We start from the raw sequence: 24,757 nt of genomic DNA on the forward strand, positions 1-24,757 counted from the left end.
AGAGGTGGAGGAGGTGAGAAAGAGGAGAAATTCCCCCTGGTACATGGCTTTCACAGCTCATGACAGCAGAAGTGCTGTAGATCACTCTGCATTGCTGTCTGCCTCACCCTTACCCACCAGGTCATCACTGGAGAGAGAAAGCCTTGCAAACACTGCACAGAAGCAGGGGTCTGAGCTCTGTGGTGCTACAAAAGGGTTTTGCTTTACTGGCAGACTCAGCTTTTACAAAACCCAAGGCAGGTGTTGCTGTTTTAAAGGCTGTCAGCAGGTAGCAAAGTTCTCCCCCAGTATCCCCTCAGAAAGGGACACTCTTCCACCTCTTCAGCTGTCCAGTGCTCAGTCTGGTTAGCTGGACTCTGAAAAGGGGCAGGAGCAGAGCATGCCCAGGAAGTTCAACACAGCAGAGTTTTGGGAGGAGAGCTGGGCAGAAGTGTGGGGTGAGCTGCTTGAAGTAAATTCAGGGACACGATTCACCAGAGCTAGCAACACTCACAGTATCACCAAGGTTGGAAGAGACCTCAAAGATCATTGAGTCCAACCTCTCACCACAGACCTCATGACTGGACCATGGCACCAAGTGCCACATCCAATCCCCTCTTGAACACCTCCAGGGATGGTGACTCCACCACCTCCCTGGGCAGCACATTCCAATGGTTAAGGACTCTCTCAGTGAAGAACTTTCTCCTCATCTCCAGCCTAAACCTCCCCTGGCACAGCTTGAGACTGTGTTCTCTTGTTCTGGTGCTGGTTGCCTGGGAGAAGAGACCAACTCCCACCTGGCTACAACCTCCCTTCAGGGAGTTGTAGAGAGCAATGAGGTCTCCCCTGAGCCTCCTCTTCTCCAGGCTAAGCAATCCCAGCTCCCTCAGCCTCTCCTCACAGGGCTGTGCTCAAGGCCTCTCCCCAGCCTTGTTGCCCTTCTCTGGACACCTTCAAGTGTCTCAATGTCCTTCTTAAACTGAAGGGCCCTGCTCTGGGTCAACTTTTCGAGCAGTACCTCCATGCTGCAGCAAGCTTGAGCTGGCAGAGCTTGTTGAAGAAGCAGGATGTGAATGGGAGGGGGGTGGGAAAGAAAGACTCACAAGTGCCCTTTTCCTCTGTTCCAAGGGAAGTGCTGCACCACTCTGAAGCAGCCTTACCTCTGTGTTACCTGCTATAGCCTGAGGCAAGGATCAGGGGTGTCAGAGTTGGAAGGGACCTCAAGGATCATCCAGTTCCAACCCCACCTGCCATGAGCAGGGACACCTCTCAGCCAGACTCAGCTGCTCAAGGCCTCATCCAACCTGGCCTTCAACACCCCCAGGCAGGAGGTAGCCACGGCCTCCCTGGGCAGCCTGTTCCAGAGCCTCACCACCCTCCTACTGGAGAACTTCTTCCTCAGCTCCAGTCTAAACCTAAGCTCCAGGCCAAGTCAATGATTGCAGTCAAAAGCTCTCTTGGGAGTAAATCAGGCAGAGCTCTTCTGAGCTACTCCACAGCACAGTGTGTCTCACTTTGCTGGCCAGGGCCAGTCCTTCATGAAGGGGATACTTCTGAACTGATTTTGTTCTTAGAGGAGAGATCCCCACCTTCCTCCAGTGACTTCTGCACAAGCAAAGTGCTTTTCTTTCTCCCTCAGTCTGTCTGTGCTGTGTCCTGGAAACCAGGAGGCTGTGCTTGGTCACCCTGCTTTGCCATCAGGTGCCATGCCTACAGCCCTTCTTCCAACAGCCAGCAGGCTCCTTTCCCTGCTCTGGAGCCCTAAATGTGACCTCAGCCCTTCCTGCTGTCCTCAAAGACCTGCATCACATTCTCTTGAAAGCAGGAGGTGAAGAGGTCTGCCCAGTGCAAGGCTGGAGTCTGGAAGTGGCCTTTTCCCCAGTGGTACTGTAGCAAGAGGGGAAGCAGTCAGCCTCTGGCTTTGGCATCAGCTTTGTCCTTCCTCCTTTTGTACAAGGAATTTGGCACTGTGGCTTCTGTACATTTCCCCACCTTGGTTTTTCCCCCACTGTCAAGAAGTTGGTTGCTAAGGGCATAGATTCATTGATTGGATTGAAAGGGACCTCAAAGATGATCTATAAATGCTAGTGAGAGGCACTCCTAAAGCCCTGTAGAAATGTGATGAGAGACAGAGATCATAGAATCATCAGGGATGGAAGGGACCTCAAGGATCAGCCAGTCCCAACCCCACCTGCCATGGGCAGGGACACCTCACACCAGCCCAGGTTGCTCAAGGCCTCATCCAGCCTGGCCTTGAACACCTCCAGGCAGGAGGCAGCCACAGCCTCCCTGGGCAACCTGTGCCAGTGTCTCCCCACCCTCACTGCAAAGAATTCCTTCCTAATCTCCAGTCTCTATCTGCCCTCTTCAAGCTTCAATCCATTCCCTATCATCCTAGCACTCCAAGCCCTTGTCAAAAGTCCCTTCCCAGCTTTCCTGTAGCCCCTGGAAGGCCAAGTTGTGCAATAAAGAGCATGGAGAGCAGTGCAGGTGAGCTCCCACCACTGCACCTCTGCCTGATGTTGGGGATGAGCTGACAGCCTTCCCTAGCAGCCTGGCTGAGTTGCTTTGCTGTGCATCCACACCTCACCACTTCTGTGTACTCCCTACCCAGGAACCTGGTCAGACCTGGCTGGAGCAGTCTCCTCCTTTCATCAGAGCCCTTTGAAAAGGCATTTTGTACAGCTTTTACAAATAAAGACAAACCCATGCAGGACAGAGCTGGGAGGACTCAAGTGTTACACACCCAGCTGTGGTGGCTGTCTTTCACAGGGTGGGAAGGGGTTGGGAAGGGACCTCTGGAGATCATCCAGTCCAACCCCCCTGGCTCACCTACAGCAGGTTGCACAGAATCACATCCAGGTGGGTTCTGGATCTCTCCAGAAGAGGTTCCACAGCCTCTCTGGGCAGCCTGATCCAGGCCTCCCTCACCCTCAAAGGGAGGAAGTTTCTTCTTGTGTTCAGCCAGAACCTCCTCTGTTTCAGTTTGTGCCCACTGCCCCTTGTCCCATCACTGATCAACACTGACAAGAGCCTGGCCCCAGTCTCTGGACGCCCACCCTTTAGATATTGATGAGCACTGGTAAGATCCCCTCTGTCTTCTCCAGACTGAGCAGCCCCATGTCTCTCAGCCTTCCCTTGTAAGAGAGATGCTCCAGACCCCTCTTTGCAGCCCCCCACTGCAATCTCTCCAGCAGGACCCTGTCACACTTGAGCTGAGGAGCCCAGAACTGGACACAGTGCTCAGAAGCAGCCACACCAGGGCAGAGGGGGAGGAGAATCACCACAGTCACAGAATTGTCAGGGCTGGAAGGGACTTCAAAGATCATTGACTTCCAACCCCCCTGCCATGGCCAGGGACTCCTCACACTGCAGCAGGTTGCTCACAGCCACATCCAGCCTGGCTGCAAAAACCTCCAGGCAGGAGGCTGCCACCACAGCTTCCTGACAGGTTCCAGAGAGCCTCCCTTGAGCTGCTGCTCACACTCTTCTTCATACACCCCAAGCTACCACTGCCCTTCCTGCCTACCAAGGCACACTGCTGCCTCATCTCAGGTCACAGAATCACAGAAACACTCAGGATGGAACAGACCCTCAGCATCACCAAGGCCAACCCAGAACCCTACCCTACAAGGCTCACCCCTAAACCAGAGCCCCAAGCACCACATCCAAACCACCTTCAAACACAGCCAGGCTTGGGGACTCCACCACCTCCCTGGGCAGCTCATTCCAATCCCTGACCACTCTTGCCATGAAAAAATGTTCCCTACTGTCCAGACTGAACCTACCCAGTCACAGCTTGAGGCCATTGCCTCTTGTTCTATCCTTAATCACCTGTGAGAAGAGACCAGCAGCAGCCTCTCCACAATGTCCTGTCAGGGAGTTGTAGACAGCAATGAGGTCTCCTCTCAGCCTCCTCTTTTCCAAACTAACCATTCCCAGCTCCTTCAGTTGCTCTTCATCAGATTTATTCTCCAGGCCCTTCACAGCTTCCTTGCCCTCCTCTGCCCTGGCTCCAGCCCCTCCACATCTCTCTTGTACTGAGGTGCCCAAAACTGGCCACTATACTCCAGGTGTGGCCTCCCCAGAGCTGAGTGCCAGGGGACAATCCCCTCCCTGCTCCTGCTGGACACAGCATTGCTGATCCCAGCCAGAATACCTTTGCCTTCCTTGGCCACCTGGGCACACTGCTGGCTCCTATTCAGTCACTTCAGGCCCTTCCCTGCAGAGCTGCCCTTTGTGCCACCTCCATGGTTGCTGCCAGGGCAATGCAGCTGCAGGCAGCTGGACCAGCCTAGCTCCTCCTATGAGCATCTTGAAATCAAATGTGCCAGGCAGGTTTGCTCCCACAGCCACAGTCACCACTTCTGATTCTGAACCACCACAATGTGACAAAGTCTTTTGGGAACTCTCAACCCCCTCATGGTCCTCCAAGGAAGTCACACACCCACAGAAAGCAAAGCAAGCTCCTTAACACCAGTGGAACCCTTGAGCTGTTCAGGCAATGCAGATCCACAGCACTCAGGCACTGAACTCACACTGATGCCCCACACAAGGCAGAGCTCCCCCAGCAGCTACCCAACTCCTCCATCCTCCTCCTTCTGACCCCGTAGGACTCACCTGACTCCAAGGCCTCTTTCTGTTCACCCAACAATCACCTTTGCAGAGCTTCCCCACTTTCTCCTGGCAGGCTGGGCTGGGCATAGCAATCTCATCAACCTTCCTTCCACCTCACTCATGGCTTATAAGGGTTGGCTCAGCTCCTCTCCCCCACCTGGCAGCTCATGCTAATGAGCAAGGGCCCCTCCTGCAACTCTGAGTACTGCTGCTGGCAGAGCATCACCTGCACAGGAGACCTCTCCAGGCACTGATGCCCCTGCATTTAGCTACACCTGCAGCAGGTTAAATGGGATCTGCTCCTTTCAGGTTTGATTTTCCAGAGCTATGAACTCATTTCAGCCTCCAAGCACATTTAAAGCAGGGGAGCACTACCAAGCACTGGGCCAGGGCTTCACCACCTTCAGTCTAAAGAAATCTCTCCCTTCCACCTAGTATAAATCTCCTCTCTTGCAGTTTCAAACCCCCACCCCTTGTCCTGTCACAGCAGGCCCTGATCAAATGATGGTTTCAGTCTTTCCTGAAGGCCCCCTTCAAGTATTGTAAGGCTTCAATAAGGTCTCTTGGGAGCCTGCTCTTCTCCAGGCTGAAGACCCCCAGCTCTCTCAGCCCTTCCCCACAGCAGAGCTGTTTCTGATCACTGTTGTGGCCTCCTCTGGACCACTCCATCACATTCCTCACCTGGATTTACAGTGTTCCAGTGAGAGCTGCCTGGGGGGGTCTGGTGGTCCTCAGGCTGGGGCTGGGGGGAGGAAGAGCAAAACCATGCAAAGCAGCAGGACAAAGCAGCAGCAAGGATCCAGAAGGGAAGTGGGTGGCAAGATCCCCTGCTGGCTTCTTTAATGACCAGAGACAAATGCCTGCACCTCCCATTTTCAGGAGGGAATGCTGAGCAAGTACAGCTCCAGCTTTGCTCTGGACTCTTTCACTTAACCTCCTGCCCCACCAGTGAAATCTCCCTGGGTCTGAGAGTCACACCCAGAGAGTGAGTCCTGCATGCAGTCAGGAAAGCTCTTTGACACATTCAGCTGAGTGGGGTTGCATTCAGCTGCCACCCCCTGGAACCAGATGACACTCCAGGAAGCTGGAAGCAAGGAGAATGCTCCAAGCATCCAGCACTGCTTTGCTCTCAACCCCTCAGTGAAGACCTCTCCTTTGGTCTGGCACTGCTGTCAGGAGCAGTTTCCCCCTTCGGGCCCAATGAGCTGTGCCAGAGGTCTTTCTTTACAACTCAGCAGCAAAATGTGTGCTCAGCTGCAGCCTGGAGCAGAGGGGGCTGGGCTGGGGCGCAGCTCAGCACCTTTCACACTCCACCAATTGCTTCTGCAGCTGCTGATTTGCTTTTCCCAGTCCTTGCAGGTCTCCCTTTGAGGTCACTGTTTTATTAACTGCTTGCTTGAATGATTTTATGGAGGTAGCAAATCCAGTGCTCCATCCTTGGCACCATCCTGGCAGCTTGCTGAGTGGAGCTCTTCCTACCTAGGACATGCAGGGAAGTAATCCTCACTCCAGCCAGGGCTTACCTTACTCAGACCTTACTGTGGCCTTCCAAGATCTGAAGGGGGCTCCAAGAATGCTGGGGAGGGACTTTTGAGGGTGTCAGGGAGTGATAGGACTGGGGGGAAATGGAGCAAAACTAGAAATGGGTACATTGAGATTGGATGTTAGGAAGAAGTTCTTCCCCATGAGGGTGGGGAGAGACTGGCACAGGTTGCCCAGGGAGGTGGTGGAAGCCTCCTGCCTGGAGGTTTTTGCAGCCAGGCTGGATGTGGCTGTGAGCAAGCTGCTGTAGTGAGGTGTCCCTGCCCATGGCAGGGGGGTTGGAACTGGCTGATCCTTGAGGTCCCTTCCAGCCCTGACAATTCTGTGATTCTACCCCAGGATGACCACACACTGCTCAGACTCCCAGGAAGGTGAGATGGATTAGGAACTGGTTACACAATAGTCCAAAGAGTGGTGGTCAATGGTGTCAAGTTCAGCTGGAGAGCTGTTAACCAGTGGAGTCCCCCAGGAATCAGTGCTGGGTCCAGCCCTGTTCAATATCTTCATCAAGGACACTGATGAGGGAGAGACAGAGTCTGCTCAGCCAGTCTGCTGATGACACCAAACTAGGAGGCTTGGCTGAGACACCTGAAGGCTGTGTGGCCATTCAGAGACTTGGACAGACTAAGAGCTGAGCAGAAACCTGCTGAGGGGCAGCAAGGTTGAGAGCAGAGTCCTGCAGCTGGGAAGGAAGAATAAACTGCAGCAGGACAGGCTGGGAGGTGAACTGCTGGAGAGCAGCACTGGGGAGAGGGACCTGGGAGTGCTGGTGGACAAGTTCTGCATGGGACAGCAATGTGCCCTGGGGGCCAAGAAGGCCACTGGGTTCCTGGGGGGCATTGAGTGTGTCCAGCAGATCCAGGGAGGTTCTCCTCCCCCTCTACTCTGCCCTGGTGAGGCCACAGCTGGAATATTGCATCCAGTTCTGGGCTCCCCCTTTCAAGAGGGACAGGGATCTGCTGGAGAGAGTCCAAGGGAGGGCTACAAGGATGCTGAAGGGACTGCAGCACTGCCTGGGGAGGAGAGGCTGAGCCCTGGGGCTGTTCAGTCTGGAGAGGAGGCTGAGAGAGGATCTGATCAATGTCTATCAATAGCTGAGGGCTGGGGGTCAGGAGGGAGGGGACAGGCTTGGCTCAGTTGCACCCTGGGATATAGGACAAGGGGCAATGGATGGAAACTGCAGCACAGGAGGTTCCACCTCAGCATGAGGAGGAACTTCTGCACTGTGAGGGTCACAGAGCCCTGGAGCAGGCTGCCCAGAGAGGTTGTGGAGTCTCCTTCTCTGGAGCCTTTCCAGCCCTGTCTGGATGTGTTGCTGTGTGACCTGTGCTGGATTCTCTGGTCCTGCTCTGGCAGGGGGGTTGGACTGGAAGATCTGCAGAGATCCCTTCCAACCCCTAACATCCTGTGAGCCTGTGAACTGCCTGGTCCTCCAGAATAATCTGAAACCTCCTAAAGGATTGATGGGCAGAGTTAGATGCAACAGGGGCATCAGTCTTTGTAAACCACATGACTGTGGGCTCATCTCCAGCCCTCCCACCAGTGTGTGACCTGTTTCTGCCCCATGCAGCGCCCTGACTCCTAGACAAAGATTCAAGGCTCTTATAGAATGCTTTGGGTTGGAAAGGACTCCAACTCCCCCTGGCAGTGAACATTTCATTAATGCCAGTTGCAGGGCCAGAGGACAAAGGCTGCTCCTGTAAGAACCTCACCAGGGAGCAAAGCAAAGGACACTGGATAAGTGGTCCAGGCTCTGCAGAGGGACAGGTCAGTGGCTTCCCAGCACCTGAGGGCTATCATGCAGGACAAAAATCCCACACTGAGTGCTGCACACCAAACAAAAAGCTGAAACCAAGCTCCAGGAAGCCCTTGTGAGACCTCATTGCTGTCCACAGCTACCTGAAAGGACATTGTGGAGAGGCTGCTGCTGGTCTCTTCTCACAGGTAATTAGGGATAGGACAAGGGGGAATGGCCTCAAGCTGCCACTGGGTAGGTTCAAACTGGACACTAGGAAACCTTTTTTCATGGCAAGAGTGGTCAGGGATTGGAATGAGCTGCCCAGGGAGGTGGTGGAGTCCCCAAGCCTGGCTGTGTTTGAAGGTGGTTTGGATGTGGTGCTTGGGGCTCTGGTTTAGGGGTGAGCCTTGTAGAGTAGGGTTCTGGGTTGGCCTTGGTGATGCTGAGGGTCAGTTCCAACCTGAGTGTTCCTGTGATTCTGTGAAAACAGATCCTGCCAGGAGCATAAGGAGAGAGGAAGGGAAGGATGAGAGGTACCCACATCCATAGGGGGCTGTGGAAGGATGGAGCCTCTTCTGCAGAGACTGCTCAGGCCTCCTTTCAGCTCTGGCAGCCTTTGCAAGTGCTGAACCATATTTGCTGCTTGCCAAGACCTTCCATTGGTACCTCTCTTTTGGAGGAGCCTCTCTTCTCTTCCCTGGAGTTCCAAGGAAGCAAAGGCAAACAGCCATCACTTTCCCCTCCCCCTGCCAGCACAGCCCTGCCCAGCTGCCTGTCAGCACGGACCCCACGGAGTATTAAAAGTACATTTTATTTCCTGTACAGTTCTCAGCCAAATCTCCAGGTGGGGAAATCTCCAGGACAGGAAGTCTCCAGGCATGGAAATCTCCAGGTGTCCTCGGACCAAGCTGCAGCTTGCTGTGCTGCCCTGAGAGCCCTCACCAGTGTCCAGGAGGGGCACCAAGCCGGCGCCACCCAAACCAAGGGCTGATGCTCCCTAGGTGCAGGTAGGAGAGCGAGGAGCAGAGGGAGGGGAGTCAGTCCTGCTGTGCTGCTGATGCATGTGTGGCAGAGGCTGGAGCTGCCCCCCGGGGAGCAGCAGAGGAGCCCTGCCGTGGGTGTCACCGCTCGTGCCTGGCGTGGCAGTCGCTGCGCTCCACCGTCAGCCCGTTCCCGTTCCGCGGCACCTCCTTCCTGCTCCACTCCTTCTCCAGGTAAAATTCAGCCAGCACAGGGCAGTGGTCTGAAGCCACCCCGCCCCAGGACCAGTTGTCAGGGATCCAGGGGTTCGTCAGGCCTTCTCTCACCACAGCCCAGTGGCCTGCATGGGATAGAATCACCAAGAGAAGCAAGGTTAGCCCAAGCCTGGCCCTGGCTGCCCGCCCACCCCAGGCTGTGTGCCAGGTTACACCCAGCCCTGGAGGGGCTGAACAGAACCTAGCCCCCAGCTGCACAGAGAAACCTCATCCAGGTGGGCAGAGGGAATTGCTTCCCCCTCTCAGGGGTCCATTCCACTCCCCCTTCCTGTCCAGCAAAGCCTATTTAAGGGGAGCAGATGAATGCAGAAGCTCCTGAACTTAGGACAGGGGGCAATGGATGGAAACTCCAGCACAGGAGGTTCCACCTCAACATGAGGAGGAGCTTCTTCACTGTGAGGGTCACAGAGCCCTGGAGCAGCCTGCCCAGAGAGGTTGTGGAGTCTCCTCTGGAGCCTTTCCAGCCCTGTCTGGATGTGTTGCTGTGTGACCTGTGCTGGATTCTCTGGTCCTGCTCTGGTCCTGCTCTGGCAGGGGGGTTGGACTGGAAGATCTGCAGAGGTCCCTTCCAACCCCTAACATCCTGAGAGCTGTGATCGATCCTGTGAGCCATTTCCTGCCCCTTCCTCTTGCTCCTGCTCCTTGCATGCCCCACAGACCCTTTGCTGCTCCTGCTCCTGCCGCTGCCATGTGGTGAGGCCTGCTCCATGCTGCCATCCACACTCCTGAGGACTGCATCTAAGGAGAACCCACATTTCCACCCAGAGAATCCTGTGCCAGCTGGGCCTGGCTTTGTAGATTTTCTTGATTTACCTTTTTTCCTTACACCTTTGTAACTTCCCTTTTACTCAAATCACAGAATCACAAAACTGTCAGGCTTGGAAGGGACCTCAAGGATCAGCTGTGGGCAGGGACACCTCACACTACAGCAGGCTGCTCACAGCCACAGCCAGCCTGGCCTGTGGATTTTGTTAAACTTAACCTTTTTTCCTTCCAAACTGATTCCAGAATGTTGCTTTTGTGGTTTTTACCTCTTTTTTTCCTCCTGCCTAATCTGCTTTTCCCCTCCTGGGAAGCAAGGGAGAGGGAAGGCAATCTAAATCTGTTCCATTTGGGAATCATAGACCCAATAAGGTTGGAAAAGACCTCAGAGATCATCCGGTCCAACCTATCACCCAACACCTCCTGACAACTAAACCATGGCTCCAAGTGCCTCATCCAAGCCTTTCTTGAACACCTCCAGGGATGGTGACTCCACCACCTCCCTGGGCAGCACATTCCCATGGCCAATCTCTCTTGCTGGGAAGAGCTTTCTCCTCACATCCAGCCTAAACCTCCCCTGGCACAGTTTGAGACTGTGTCCTCTTGTTCTGGTGCTGGTTGCCTGGGAAAAGAGACCAACCCCCACCTGGCTACAACCTCCCTTCAGGGAGTTGTAGAGAGCAAGAAGGTCTCCCCTGAGCCTCCTCTTCTCCAGGCTGAGCAACCCCAGCTCCCTCAGCCTCTCCTCACAGGGCTGTGCTCCAGACCCCTCCCCACCTTTGTTGCCCTTCTCTGGACACCTTCCAGCATCTCAACATCTTTCCTAAGCTGAGTGGCCCAGAACTGGACACAGGACTCAAGGTGTGGCCTAACCAGTGCTGAGCACAGGGCAGAATGACCTCCCTGGTCACGCTGGCCACAGCAGGACTCCAGGAGAAGCTTAAACCACAACAGGGATTGACCACCTCAACCCTACCTGTGAAAACCTTCTTCAAGCTCCTACTGATCCAGATGTTATCCAGGGATTTGGACCCCTGGGGGTTCTTTGTGCTGATGTTGGTGAAGGTGCTGGAAGGCACCAGGTGATGGAACTTCTCCTTCTTCAGGATGTCGTGGTCACTGCTGTCCGGAGCCTGGTTAAAGTCTCCCAGGATGATCACATCTTTTTCTCCTAGCAAAGAGAAGTAGAAATAGAGCCATAGACTCAATAAGGTTGGAAAAGACCTCAGATATCATCAAGTCCAACCTCTCACCCAACACCTCCTGACAACTAAGCTGTGGCTCCAAGTGCCACATCCAATCCTTTCTTGAACACCTCCAGGGATGGTGACTCCACCACCTCCCTGGGCAGCACATTCCAGTGGCCAACCTCTCTTGCTGGGAAGAACTTTCTCCTCACCTCCAGACTAAACTTCCCCTGTTAGGAGGGGGGAGACTATTTGCAAAGGCCTACAGGGATAGGATGAGGTGAAATGGCTTCCAACTAGAGAAGAGCAGACTTAGACTGGATGTGAGGAACAAGTTCTGCACCATGAGGGTGGTGGAACACTGGAACAGGTTGCCCAGGGAGGTGGTTGAGGCCCCATCCCTGGAGATATTCAAGGTGAGGCTGGACAGGGCTCTGGGCAGCTTGATCTAGTGGAGGATGTCCCTGCTGACTGCAGGGGGGTTGGACTGGATGAGCTTTGGGGGTTGGACTGGATGAGCTTTGGAGGTCCCTTCTGGCCCAGACCATTCTATGATTGATTCTATGATTGCTCTGCCATGGAGCTCATGGCTAAAGCACCAATTCCTGCTGTTGCTGTAGGAGCAGCTAGCCAGAAGAGGGAGCAGAACAACGACAAAATCCATCCCACTGCTGCTTGGCAGAGCATGGAAGATGAATTGGGGAAGGACAGGAGAGCTGCCAGATGGATAGGATGTGACTTACAAACCCTAACACTTCAAAACTTGCTGCCTGCTAAGGTTTAGAAGAGGGCTGATGACAAGGCAGTGAAACTGTTTGTAGTCCCTCTACCCTTGGCAAGTCACAAATCACCCTGGAAATGACAGGAGGTTTAAATATCATTCTCTGAAGTGCTCATTACAGTGACCTTTAAAAGCAGCAACCCTCCCCAGACCTGAACCTCAGCTGGTTGCATCTGCATCAGAACCCAAAAAGCCAAACCAGCTCTTGTCAAGAGGGCTGACAGTGCCTGCTGGGAGGTGGTCAATCTGCACCCAGCTTGTTTCAAAAGCCCAAGAGCTCTCACTTGGCAGGAGCAGGAAGAGGTTGAGATGCTGAAATGTGGCCAGAGAAGGGCAGCAAAGCTGAGGAGGGGTCTGGAGCACAGCCCTGTGAGGAGAGGCTGAGGGAGCTGGGGTTGCTTAGCCTGGAGAAGAGGAGGCTCAGGGGAGACCTTCTTGCTCTCTACAACTCCCTGAAGGGAGGTTGTAGCCAGGTGGGGGTTGGTCTCTTCTCCTGGGCAAGCAGCACCAGAAGAAGAGGACACAGTCTCAAGCTGTGCCAGGGGAGGTTTAGGCTGGATGTTAGGAAGAAGTTCTTCCCAGCAAGAGAGATTGGCCATTGGGATGTGCTGCCCAGAGAGGTGGTGGGATAAACATCTCTGTGGAGGTGTTTAGGAAGAACCTGGATGAGGCACTTAGTGCCATGGTCTGGTTGATGAGTTAGGGTTTGGTGATCAGTTGGACTTGATGATCTTTGAGGTCTCTTCCAACCTGGCTGATTCTGTGAGAGACTAAGCCAAGACCAAGCAGGCTGTGGTGCTGTGCCTACGGTTTGCCAGCACAAACATGGCAGAGGAGCTGTGGTTAGGGAGCAAGACCTGCATCCCATGAGGATGGAGGAATCTGAACCTCCCCTGTTGTGAAAGACTAAGCCAAGACCAAGCAGGCTGTGGTGCTGTGCCTACCATTTGCCAGCACAAACATGAGAGAGGAGCCCCAGCACTGCCAGGCTAAATTTAGCTGTGGTGGGAATGCAGCTTTCAGCAGAGCTGCACATTGGTCTGTGCCTCACTTCAGCCTTGGGGGATTAAACCAACAATCCTTTTGTTGACTTTCACCCTTTCCAATTTCAAGGTACATGCACAAACACTTCCAGCAGTGGCACTTAAAAATAGCTCTGGCTGGCTTCTTGCAGCTCCAGAGGGAACAAAAAACTACCCAGCAGAGGGTGCATAAAATGCCTGCAAATCCCTCTGGTGGTAATGCTTCCATGTGACCAACCTGGCTAATCTGGGCCAAACTGACAGCCACAGGATCACAGGATTGTTTCTGTTGGACAAGACCTCTGTTTTGATTTCACAGCATCCCAGCTCTCATCCCCCTGGTAAGCCCAGAGCTGAGCTGCAGGCAGCTCTGCCATCCACAGAACCATCTAGGCCTGGCTGCATGTGTTCTGGGGAGGCCTTTCCCTTGTTCTCTTTAAGCCCACACCAGTGGCTGGCTGCTGGTACACTTCCCATCTGTGCTGCCCCATCTCTGGTGTGTGTCCATCCCACAGACCAAGGACTGGGTACCTGCAGCTGTTGTCTCTGTAGTTCCTGGCTCTCAGCTGCTCTCTCTCATGGGTTATATAGCCAGAGACTCATAGAATGCTTTGGGTTGGAAAGGATCCTTAAAGGTTCCTAGTCCAACATCCCTGCAGTGAGCAGGGACATAGTATCATAGAATCAGTCAGGGTTGGAAGGGACCACAAGGATCATCTAGTTCCAACCCCCCTGCCATGGGCAGGGACACCCCACACTAGATCAGCCTGGCCAGAGCCTCATCCAGCCTGGGCTTAAACACCTCCAGGGACGGGGCCTCAACCACCTCCCTGGACAACCCATTCCAGGGCTTCACCACTCTCATGGGGAAGAACTTCCTCCTCACCTCCAGCCTGAATCTCCCCACCTCCAGCTTCATCTTGAACTCCATCAGGGTGCTCAGAGCCCTGTCCATCCTGACCTGGAATGTTTCCAGGAATGGGGTTTTTACCACCTCTCTGGGCAAGTGCACCACCAGGGGAGGTTCAGGCTGGATGCTAGGAAATATTTCTTCCCTGGAAGGCTTCTCAACCACTGGAATGTTCTGCCCAGGGCAGTGCTGGAGTAACCATCCCTGGGGGTGTTCCAGCAGCCTGTGGAGCTGGTGCTTAGGGACATGGTTTGGTGTTGACCCTTCAGTGCAGGGTTGAGGGTTGGACTGGATGAGCTTGGAGGTCTGCTCCAACCAGATCCATTCTGTGACTAGGAGAGTCTAGAAGACAATGAGCAGAGGAGAAGCACATTTGCCAGGCTATGGACTGCTCAGACTCAGATAGCAGCAGTGACACATGAAGCTGAATGCAGAATACAGAATTCACCAGGCTGGAAAAGACCTTTGAGATCATCGAGTCCAACCTATCACCCAACACCATCTGATAACTAAACCATGGCACCAAGTGCCTCAGCCAGGTTCCAGGGATGGTGACTCCACCACCTCCCTGGGCAGCACTTTTCCAAAGGCCAATCTCTCTTTCTGTGTAGAACTTCTTCCTAACATCCAGCCTGAACCTCCCCTGGCACAGCTTGAGACTGTGTCCTGGTGAAGGTATCTGTCAAACCTCCACTGAGGCAGATCTTTTGTATCCAGTGCCTGTTGATTGACCACATGCATGTGATAGGTGCTAGTTAAACCCCCCTCCCCCAAACCCCACGGCCTGTACCTTTGAGAGTCTCCTGCAAAGTCTGTGCAAAGGCTGCCAGCTTGTGGCTGTCGTGGTTCTTCCCGGTGCCGTCCCCCGCCGAGGGCGGCAGGGCCAAGTGCAGGTTCACCAGCGTCAGATCATTCAAACCAACCTGGCAGAGGGAGGAGGAGAGATCAATGCCACGCAGGCAGGGCAGGGCAGGGCACCAAGCAAAGCCACGTGCTTGTTCCCAGCCCTTTCAGGAGCAAACCTGAGCGAGCAGGGGCTGGGGTGGCTCCCTGCGAGGTGTGCTTGGTTGGGGCTGGTTTTAGGGAGGGCAAAGGGCTTTTGGCAGCTCTGTGTGCAACCTTTTCAGTTCTGGGGGAACTGGTTTGCACAAGCAAACAGCCTCTTTCCACCAAGGGAGCAGAAAGGAGCTGACTGCTTTTGAAAGCCAGTTGTTAATAAGCTGCAAATGACGTGGTGGTCATTACAAGGCTAATTAGGACTCCTGTGATTAGCCTGGGCTCGTCACAGGCACGAACCAAGAAACTTAATGTACCTTGAAAGGAGCTCTTGGCTCCCTGCCACCTTACCTTCTGGGACTGACTTTGTCACCTGGCATGAGTAATAGAATCTCAGAATCATAGAATGGTCTGGGCTGGAAGGGACCTCCAAAGGTCATCCAGTCCATCCCCCTTCAGTCAGCAGGGATATCCTCAGCTAGGATCAGGTTGCCCAGAGCCCCATCAAGCCCCACACTGATTGTCTGCAGGAATGAGGCCCCAGCTACCTCCCTGGGAAACTTGTGGCAGTGTTCCACCACCCTTGTGGTGCAGAACATGCTCCTCATACCAACCTGGTTAGGTTATTATTTAATTAATCTTAATTATCAATGGCTATTTATAGAATGCTAGACTGGTTTGGGTTGGAAGGGACAGGTTGTGCAGATTGTAATAACCACAGCATCATTTTTTGTTCCCTGCTGAGGAAGGGACTGATTGTCTCTACTCTGCTCTGCTGAGACCCCACCTGCAGCACTGTGTCCAGTTCTGGAGCCTCTGTTCCAGGAAGGATCTGGAGGTGCTGCAAGGTGTCCAGAGAAAGGCCACAAGGATGAGCAGAGGGCTGGAGCTGCTCTGCTGTGAGGACAGACTGAGGGAGTTGGGGTTGTTCAGTCTGGAGAAGAGAAGGCTCTGAGGAGACCTAATTGTGGCCTTCCAGGATCTGAAGTGGGCTACAAGAAGGCTGGGAAGGGACTTTTGAGGGTGTCAGGGAGTGATAGGACTGGGGGGATGGAACACAACTAGAAATGGGTAGATTGAGATTGGATGTAAGGAAAAAGTTCTTCCCCACGAGGGTGGTGAGAGCCTGGCACAGGTTGCCCAGGGAGGTGGTGGAAGCCTCATGCCTGGAGGTTTTTGCAGCCAGGCTGGCTGTGGCTGTGAGCAAGCTGCTGTAGTGTGAGGTGTCCCTGGCCATGGCAGGGGGGCTGGAACTGGCTGATCCTTGAGGTCCCTTCCAACCCTGACAATTCTGTGACTGTGGTGATCTGCCATACCCATAAAGGCCAGGTATGGGAATGTCTCATGGCCTTGACCTCTACCAAAGCGTGAGACTGTGCTGAAGGGATGGGATGGGTTGAAACCTCATGCAACCTTCTACCTGTTAGAGGACTCTGCATCTTTAAGGCAGCATCTTACCCCAACATTTCTTAACACAAGCTCAGTTCTGCAAGGGTTGGTGGTGGGCACAGTGTCATTTACCTTGAAATGTGCCAGGTATGGGTGAGGGTATGAGTGCCTCCCATTGCCATTGGTCTGGGCAGCCTCCTGAGATGAAGCATCTTTCAGTTCAATGCCAGCTGTGGTATCCCACAGGAAGCCAGAGTATTCAGCTCCCTGCAATTAGAAAAGGAAGATAATTGAGCAAAGCTAGTAGTAAGAAGGCTAAACCCAAACCATTCTGCCCAAACCCAGCTCCTCAGGTGGAACTTTTGCCCCCTGTTGGGTGTACACCACCCCCCAAAGACACAGAGGCAGTACAAGCTGAGCCACCCAGGCTTGGCTCCTGCTGAGAGCAGGAAGCTCAACTTGCTGTGCACAAGTGTAAATGAGAAACAGAGGCCTAGGCTACCAGGAGGAGATAAAGAATCAAGCAGAAATGCTTCTTTATCTCATCCCAGATGCCTGAGGAGTGCTCCCTGGGCAGCCCCACACTGAGCTGAATCCCATCACGGCCCATCGGGCACCCAAGGATCTCATCCTCTGGTTTATCTCTGTCCTGGTCTGAGCTAGAACAGAGCTAATTCTGTTCAGTGGTTTTACTTCTCAGCTCAGTCCCTTCTGACTGACAGCACTTTCTGAGCACTTTCACATAGTGTCTGCTTCCAGAACACAGCTTGTAGCTGCTGCCAAGGACTGGGACACAGAAAGGCTCTTGCTTGAACTTGCTCTGATGGACACCAAGGTCACTGCCACACCCTGTGTGCCATGCTGGGGGTGCAGTAAGAGGTAGCACTTGCAAGAAGGAGTGGACAGGAGAGACTGACCCTAAACTGACCAGCAAGGCATTCCATTCCATGTGCATCATATTCAGGATAAAGCTGAGGGATCACCAGGGTCAAAGCCTCTTCAGTGGTCAGTGCTGAGACTCAGTTCTGCCTTCAATCCCAATCTGTATGTTCCTGAATCCAGCTCCTATTTGTGTTGAGCCCAGCCTGGGACTTCCCCAGTGCCTGCCCACAGCACCACTTGAACGTGACCAGAGAAGGGCAACAAGGCTGGGGAGAGGCCTTGAACACAGCCTTATGAGGAGAGGCTGAGGGAGCTGGGATTGCTTAGCCTGGAGAAGGGGAGGCTCAGGGGTGACCTCATTGCCCTCTACAACTACCTGAAAGGTGGTTGTAGCCAGGAAGGGGTTGGTCTCTTCTCCCAGGTACCCAGCACCAGAACAAGAGGACACAGTCTCAAGCTGCACCAGGGGAAGTTTAGGCTTGAGGTGAGGAGAAAGTTCTTCACTGAGAGAGTCGTTCGTCATTGGAATGTGCTGCCCAGGGAGGTGGTGGAGTCACCGTCCCTGGAGGTGTTCAAGAGGAGATTGGACGTGGCACTTGGTGCCATGGTCTAGTCATGAGGTCTGTGGTGAGAGGTTGGACTTGATGATCCTCGAGGTCTCTTCCAACCTTGGCAATACTGTGATACTGTGACCAGTGGTGACAGTGACATAAATGCCATCAGAGCTTGGGTTCAATACTGCATGCATTTGATTGTTATTATGCTCATCAAAGCTCTTCAGTTTCCTTTTCCAACCAGTATTATGGAATCATAGAATTGTCAGGGCTAGAAGGGACCTCAGGGATCAGCCAGTTCCAACTCCCCTGCCATGGCCAGGGACACCTCACACTACAGCAGCTTGCTCACAGCCACAGCCAGCCTGGCTGCAAAAACCTCCAGGCATGAGGCTTCCACCACCTCCCTGGGCAACCTGTGCCAGTCTCTCACCACCCTCATGGGGAGCAACTTCTTCCTAACATCCACTCTCAGTCTACCCATTTCTAGCTTGGTTCCATTCCCCTCAGTCCTATCCAGTCCCCCCTGACACCCTCCAAAGTCCCTCCCCAGCTTTCCTGTAGCCCCCTTCAGATACTGGAAGGCCACAATTAGGTCTCCTCAGAGCCTTCTCTTCTCCAGACTGAACAACCCCAACTCCCTCAGTCTGTCCTCATAGGAGAGCAGCTCCAGCCCTCTGCTCATCCTCATGGCCCTTCTCTGGACACCTTCCAGCACCTCCATATCCCTCTTGTAATAGAGGCTCCAGAACTGGACACAGTGCTCCAGGTGTGGTCTCACCAGAGCTGAGCAGAGGGGGAGAATCACCTCCCTGGCCCTGCTGGCTCTGCTTCACTTGCTGCAGCCCAGGATGTGACATCTCTGTCCCTTATTCCCTTTGGGAAAGGGAGAGGGCTTAATAAAGATCCTCTGTCACTCATCTTGTGGCTGGCCCAGCCCTAACCCTTTGACACAATCCTCTTCCCAAAACCAAGTGCAGAACTGAGCTGAAAGCTACAGGAGCTAAGAAAAGCCAAGAGCTGCCAAAGGAGGTTTGCAAAACGTTTCACTGTCAATGCTCAAAACACATTAGAGGGGTGGGGGGGGAAAGAAAAGCAAAGGCAAAAGCTCAGCCTCAGGGATGAGTGTACCTTGTGGAGCTGGCCTGAGAGGTTTTCAGACACAACACCCTTCCAGCATCCTCTCGAGCCCTTCCACCTGCGGATGTTTGGCAGCGTCGGCTGGTTCAGCTCCATACAGAACTGCAGAGAGAGGAAAGGAAGGAAGACAAAACCAGCAATTAATATATATATATATATATGTGTGTATGTATAAATCAGCTTTGTGTGATTCTTGTAAAAATTGCAAAACAAAGCATGAAGCAAGGCACTGGTAAGAGGCACCTTGGAGCAGAGGCTGTGCTGCTGCCCTCCCTCCCTGAAGGCTCGCCCGGGAGGTGGTCCAGGCAGCACCCCAGGCTGACTCAGCTCTGACTGGACACCACTGGGAGGGAAATACAAGTTAGAATAGAATAGAATAGAATGGAATGGAATGGAATGGAATGGAATGGAATAGAATAGAATAGATCAGGTTGGAAGAGACCTTCAAGATCATCGTGTCCAACCTATCATCCAACACCACCTAATCAACTAACCCATGCAATCAAGCACCCTGTCAAGCCTCCTCCTGAACACCTCCAGTGATGGTGACTCCACCACCTCCCTGGGCAGCACATTCCAATGGCCAATCACTCTCTCAGTGTAGAACTTCCTCCTGATCTCCAGCCTAAACCTCCCCTGGCGCAGCTTGAGACTGTGTCCTCTTGTTCTGGTGCTGGTTGCCTGGGAGAAGAGACCAACCTCTGCCTGTTTACAAACTCCCTTCAGGGAGTTGTAGAGAGCAAGAAGGTCTCCCCTGAGCCTCCTCTTCTCCAGGCTAAGCAACCCCAGCTCCCTCAGCCTCTCCTCACAGGACTGTGTTCCAAACCCCTCACCAACTTTGTTGCCCTTCTCTGGACACCTTCCAGCAAGTCAACCTCCCTCCTAAACTGAGGGACCCAGAACTGGACACAGGACTCAAGGTGTGGCCCAACCAGTGCAGTGTACAGGGGCAGAATGACCTCCCTGCTCCTGCTGCCCACACTGTTCCTGATGCAGGCCAGAATGCCATTGGCCCTCCTGGGCACACTGCAGGCTCATGTTCAGCCTAAAATAACTCAGTGCAAATGCTGGCAGTGGAATTGTGCCCCATCAGACTCATTTTTTCCCCTCTACATCTACTTGTTTGACTCATGGTTTCTTCTCTGCTGCCTCCAGAGATGCTGGCTGCCTGTACTGCACCCACTGAGGGGCTTCACAAACACTTGCTGAATATTCCCAGGCCTAGGATGTTTTTGTTATTCCATTTTGACTTCACAGCATCCCAGCTCTCATCCCCCTGGTAAGCCCAGAGCTGAGCTGCAGGCAGCTCTGCCATCCACAGAACCATCTAGGCCTTGCTGCATGTGTTCTGGGGATGCCTTTGCCTTGTTCTCTTTAAGCCCACACCAGTGGCTGGCCGCTGATGGAGTTCCCATCTGTGCTGCCCCATCTCTGGTGTGTGTCCATCCCAGGTGTGTGTCCATCCCACAGACCAAGGATTGGATGCCTGCAGCTGTTGTCTCTGTAGTTCCTGGCTCTCAGCTGCTCTCTCTCATGGGTTATATAGCCATGGACTCAAGAGGGGACAGGCTCTGCTCACTTGCACCCTGGGATAGGACAAGGGGCAATGGATAGAAACTGCAGCACAGAAGGTTCCACCTCAACATGAGGAAGAACTTCTTCACTGTGAGGGTCACAGAGCCATGGAGCAGGCTGCCCAGAGAGGTTGTGGAGTCTCCTGCTCTGAAGCCTTTCCAGCCCTGTCTGGATGTGTTCCTGTGTGACCTGTGCTGGATTCTCTGGTCCTGCTCTGGCAGGGGGGTTGGACTGGAAGATCTCCTGAGGTCCCTTCTATCCCCTAACATCCTGTGACTCTGTGACAAGGAGGCATGCAGAAGGTTTTCATGCTCTCATCTCATCTGATTGCCACTTTAACACACACAATAAATCACAGCAGCAACCATTATTCACTCCTGATGGCATTCTGATGACTGCAAGCAGCATCAATTTGGTGAGTTTCCTAACATCTGAATAACTTAAACTAGCAAAAAAAAAAGCAAGCCCCACACAACATTGTTGGAATTAAGAGTTGAACTGTGGCCCCAACAAAAGAGTTATCTGTGGGTTGGAGCTGCCTGGAGAGTGCAGCCAACCCAAAGTACACAACGGGGCTGAGTAAATCCAACAGAATCCATCTCTTTATTAGAAAGGCCAGCTGCAGCTGACTAGTTTGAATCCATTCTTTCCTCCCTCCACATTGAAATGATTTTTAAGGCCTAGCCTTAACTTTGCTCCAACACAAAGATGACAAATAAGATTACATGGCTGACTCAGAACAAAGCCAGCGGCCCCATCCCGGCTCGGCTGCGGCAAGAGGGAACTTGGCTGCCAGCAGCTGACTTTAATCTGTGCCCATTTTGCAGGGCTTAGAGGCACAGAGATTTGGAAGCTGTGACAGCAGACTTGCTTAGGTCATGGGGATTTGGGTTGTCTGTTGGGGTTTTTTTTTGCTGAAGGGGGAAGGGCATTTCTCAAATCATGTTACTCTGCCCACAAACCCCAATGTCAAACAGCATTACGCTTCCCCTCGTGCAGTGAAAACAGACAGGCAAGCTTGGGGATGAGAGAAAAAGAGCCTTTCCTCCTTTGCACAGTCCAGACAGAGCTGTGTCTGTCCCCTTGGAGGAGCAGATCTTCAACTGGTTAAAAAAAAACCCATCAATTAATATCTGAGTAAGACTTCCTCCCCCCTCCGCTGCCCCCAAATCCTGCTCAGGCAAAGAAACTTGGAGCTGTTCCTCTCTGTAGGGATTTTCCAGGCTGCAAGTTTCCTGACATTCATTCAACACAGTCAGGATTTTTCTTCAGAAATAATCCAAGGCCTCATGGGCACAGACAACACCTCCATGTGCCTCTGCATGCTATGGCTACAGAAAGCTCATTTGTAGGGATAACATCCATGCATGTTGGGGGTCCCATCTGAAGGCACCTACGGCTTCTCCACCAGCTCCTTCTTTCCTGGGCAACTGCACCTTCTGCTTCTTGAAGAGCATCCCAGTCATTCAGACAGACACTTGCATCAGCTCTCCAAGCCCCTTTGTGAGCCTGGCTGTGTTTGGGAGCAGCCCATAGCTGTGGATCCAGCTGGACACCAGCCTCTGACCTGCTGCTGCTGCGTTACTCACCCACTGTACTCCATGAAAGTGCAGGAAATCATTCTGGTGCTTAGCTGAACCTTATCTCACGAACCAACAGTGTGGAATGATTTCTTTCCATACACAAAACCTGCTTGAATCAAGTCAGGCTTCAGTTGGAGATCAGTTGGAGAGTGCTAGCAGGGTGAGTTTGCACTCCCAAGTTATTTGCTTTCCTTTTCAAGTACTTCTCCTGGAAAAAATGAGCTGAGCTTCTATGCTGCCCTCCCAGGTGAATTGCAGCCTACCACAGGCATCCAACTGCTGCACTCCTTGGAATATCCAGAGGAAATGACTCTCTTTATCTTCAAATGTGTGAGTGAAAAACCAGACTGGAGCCTACAAAACCAGTTCTTTTGCTTGCCTCTGACCACAGTGTTCCCAGCACAACAATGCAGATCATTCCCTGGCACGTTCCCTAACCTTCATCCCAAACAACAAGTGGTTATTTATATCAACAATGTCTTTTTATAGACCTTCAAAAAGAAGACAGGGAGACCTAATAACAACCTTCCAGTACCTGAAGGAGGCCTATAAGAAGGATGGAGAGAGACTGGTTACAAAAGGCCTGCAGGGATAGGATGAGAGGCAATGGCTACCAACTAGAGCAAAGCAGATTTAGATTGGATGTGAGGAACTAAATTCTTCCCCATGAGGGTGGTGGAACACTGCAACAGGCTGCCCAGGGAGGTGGTTGAGGCCCCATCCCTGGAGATATTCAAGGTGAGGCTCAACAGAGCTCTGGGCAACCTGATCTAGTTGAGGATGTCCCTGTTGACTGCAGCAGGGGTTGGAGTGGATGAGCTTTGGAGGTCCCTTCCAACCCAGACCATCCTATGAAACCTTTACTGCAGACCAACAGAACAACATCAACAACTGGAAGACATAATCCAGTAACTCTTCTAACACATTTTAAGTGTTAGAAGACATTCCCATTGATGGATTATGGGAGGCTCAGCTACCAGCTGTCCAAATGGGATCCTAACATCTGGTGAGGCTCTGGAACAGGCTGCCCAGGGAGGTTGTGGCTGCCTCCTCCCTGGGGGTGTTGAAGGCCAGGCTGGATGAGGCCTTGAGCAGCCAAGTCTAGCTGAGAGGTGTCCCTCCCATGGTGGGGAGGTTGGAGTAGATGACCTCTGAGGTCCCTTCCAACCTGAGCTTTCAGTCAGTCTGCCATTTCCTCTGAAGGAGCTGCCTTCAGAGATGTGTGGTAGGAATCTACTCTGTCCTTTCCCTAGCAAATGCCAACACTGCCCACCCTCCATGCAGGAGAAGCTTTGTAGGTTGTTAATTTCTCATGTTTCCAGTCACAAGTTGAGATTTTTTTCCTTGCACTTCTGAAGGGAGGTTGTAGCCAGGTGGGGATTGGTCTCTACTTCCAGGCAACCAGCAGCAGAACAAGAGGACACAGCCTCAAGCTGTGCCAGGGGAGGTTTAGGCTGGATGTGAGGAAGAAGTTCTTCATAGAGTTATTTGCCACTGGAATGTGCTGCCCAGGGAGGTGGTGGAGTCACCATCACTGGAGATGTTTAGGAAGAGACTTGATGGGGTGCTTGGTGCCATGGTTGAGCTGGTTAGATGGTGTTGGGTGATAGGTTGGACTGGATGACCTCAAAGCTCTTTTCCAACCTGGTTAATTCTGTTCTATTCTATTCATGGGACAGACTCATTTCATAAACAACATTTCCTGACTGCTACTTTTTGTCCACTTAGGGAGTCTTTTTTCTTTTGTTTTTAAACACAGTGCAGGAGTTCAGGCTCAAGAGGTTGTCAAGGACGGTCACGAATCTTCACCATTTATTCTTCAAGCCTTTCCCAGGGAGTGTTTCATCCTGCACAAGCAGGCAGGATAATCACTGCCAGGAATAAGGACATGCTAAAGGAACTGATGTGATCTAAAAGAATAAAAGGAAGACCTCATGACTATGAGGCTGCCTTCCTCACCAAGCTGCTTTTGTGAAAGATGAGTGGTTGAGTTCAAACATTTGCCCTGCAGTGGCATCAAACAGGGCTGCTCAACAGCACAGCTGTGCTGAAACTGCAGGCACACCATGAAGCCATGATGTGCTTTCATAAGATGGAAACACTCAAGTGAGAGTGATGCTGCTGGCCTGGGCTACACCTGTAGCCAGCTCAGCTCAGCTGCCCTGGCTGACAGCCTGCAGACCACAGCTGACCTAAGATTCTGTCCCAGCAAAACAAGGTCATGCAGCTACTGCTGCAAGCAGTGACTGGCACAAACCAAATCCAACTCTTGCACAAAGTAAGCCACTGCACAGCTAGCCAGAGGAGACTTCGTTATCAGCAGTGTGCCCAGGTGGCCAAGAGGGCCAATGGCATCCTGGCCTGCATCAGGAACAGTGTGGCCAGCAGGAGCAGCGAGGTCATTCTGCCCCTGTACACTGCACTGGTTAGGCCACACCTGGAGTCCTGTGTCCAGTTCTGTGCCCCTCAGTTTAGGAAGGAGGTTGACTTGCTGCAAGGTGATCAATCTGCACACAGCTTGTTTCAAAAGGCCAAGAGCTCTCACTTGGCAGGAAGATGTTGAGATGCTGGAAGGTGGCCAGAGAAGGGCAACAAAGCTGGGGAGGGGTTTGGAGCACAGCCCTGAGAGGAGAGGCTGAGGGAGCTGGGGTTGCTTAGCCTGGAGAAGAGGAGGCTCAGGGGAGACCTTCTTGCTCTCTACAACTCCCTGAAGGGAGGTTGTAGCCAGGTGGGGGTTGGTCTCTTCTCCCAGACAAGCACCAACCAGAACAAGAGGAAAGCCTCCAAAAGATTAAGACTCAATGGATCTTGAGATAACCTTTTCTAGTGCTGAGTGAGGAAGCT

At 52.9% G+C, this 24,757-nt stretch overlaps 1 protein-coding gene across 1 annotated transcript in view; it reads right to left on the reverse strand.

Moving 5' to 3' along the window:
• Positions 1-8,668: 8,668 nt before the first annotated feature.
• Positions 8,669-24,757, reverse strand: part of EEPD1 (endonuclease/exonuclease/phosphatase family domain containing 1) — a 74,589-nt gene continuing 58,500 nt past the window's right edge. The window contains exons 3-7 of the mRNA XM_068152758.1: positions 18,747-18,857; positions 16,312-16,446; positions 14,585-14,717; positions 10,871-11,065; positions 8,669-9,197 (exon numbers count right to left, since the gene is read on the reverse strand). Of these exons, the coding sequence (XP_068008859.1) occupies positions 8,998-9,197; positions 10,871-11,065; positions 14,585-14,717; positions 16,312-16,446; positions 18,747-18,857 (774 nt within the window). The 3' untranslated portion in view covers positions 8,669-8,997. The remainder of the gene's footprint in view (positions 9,198-10,870; positions 11,066-14,584; positions 14,718-16,311; positions 16,447-18,746; positions 18,858-24,757) is intronic.

The sequence above is a fragment of the Melanerpes formicivorus genome, unplaced genomic scaffold (assembly GCF_026170545.1).
Source record: "Melanerpes formicivorus ecotype bairdi unplaced genomic scaffold, bMelFor1.0.p_v2 SCAF_24, whole genome shotgun sequence".
NCBI lineage: Eukaryota > Metazoa > Chordata > Aves > Piciformes > Picidae > Melanerpes > Melanerpes formicivorus.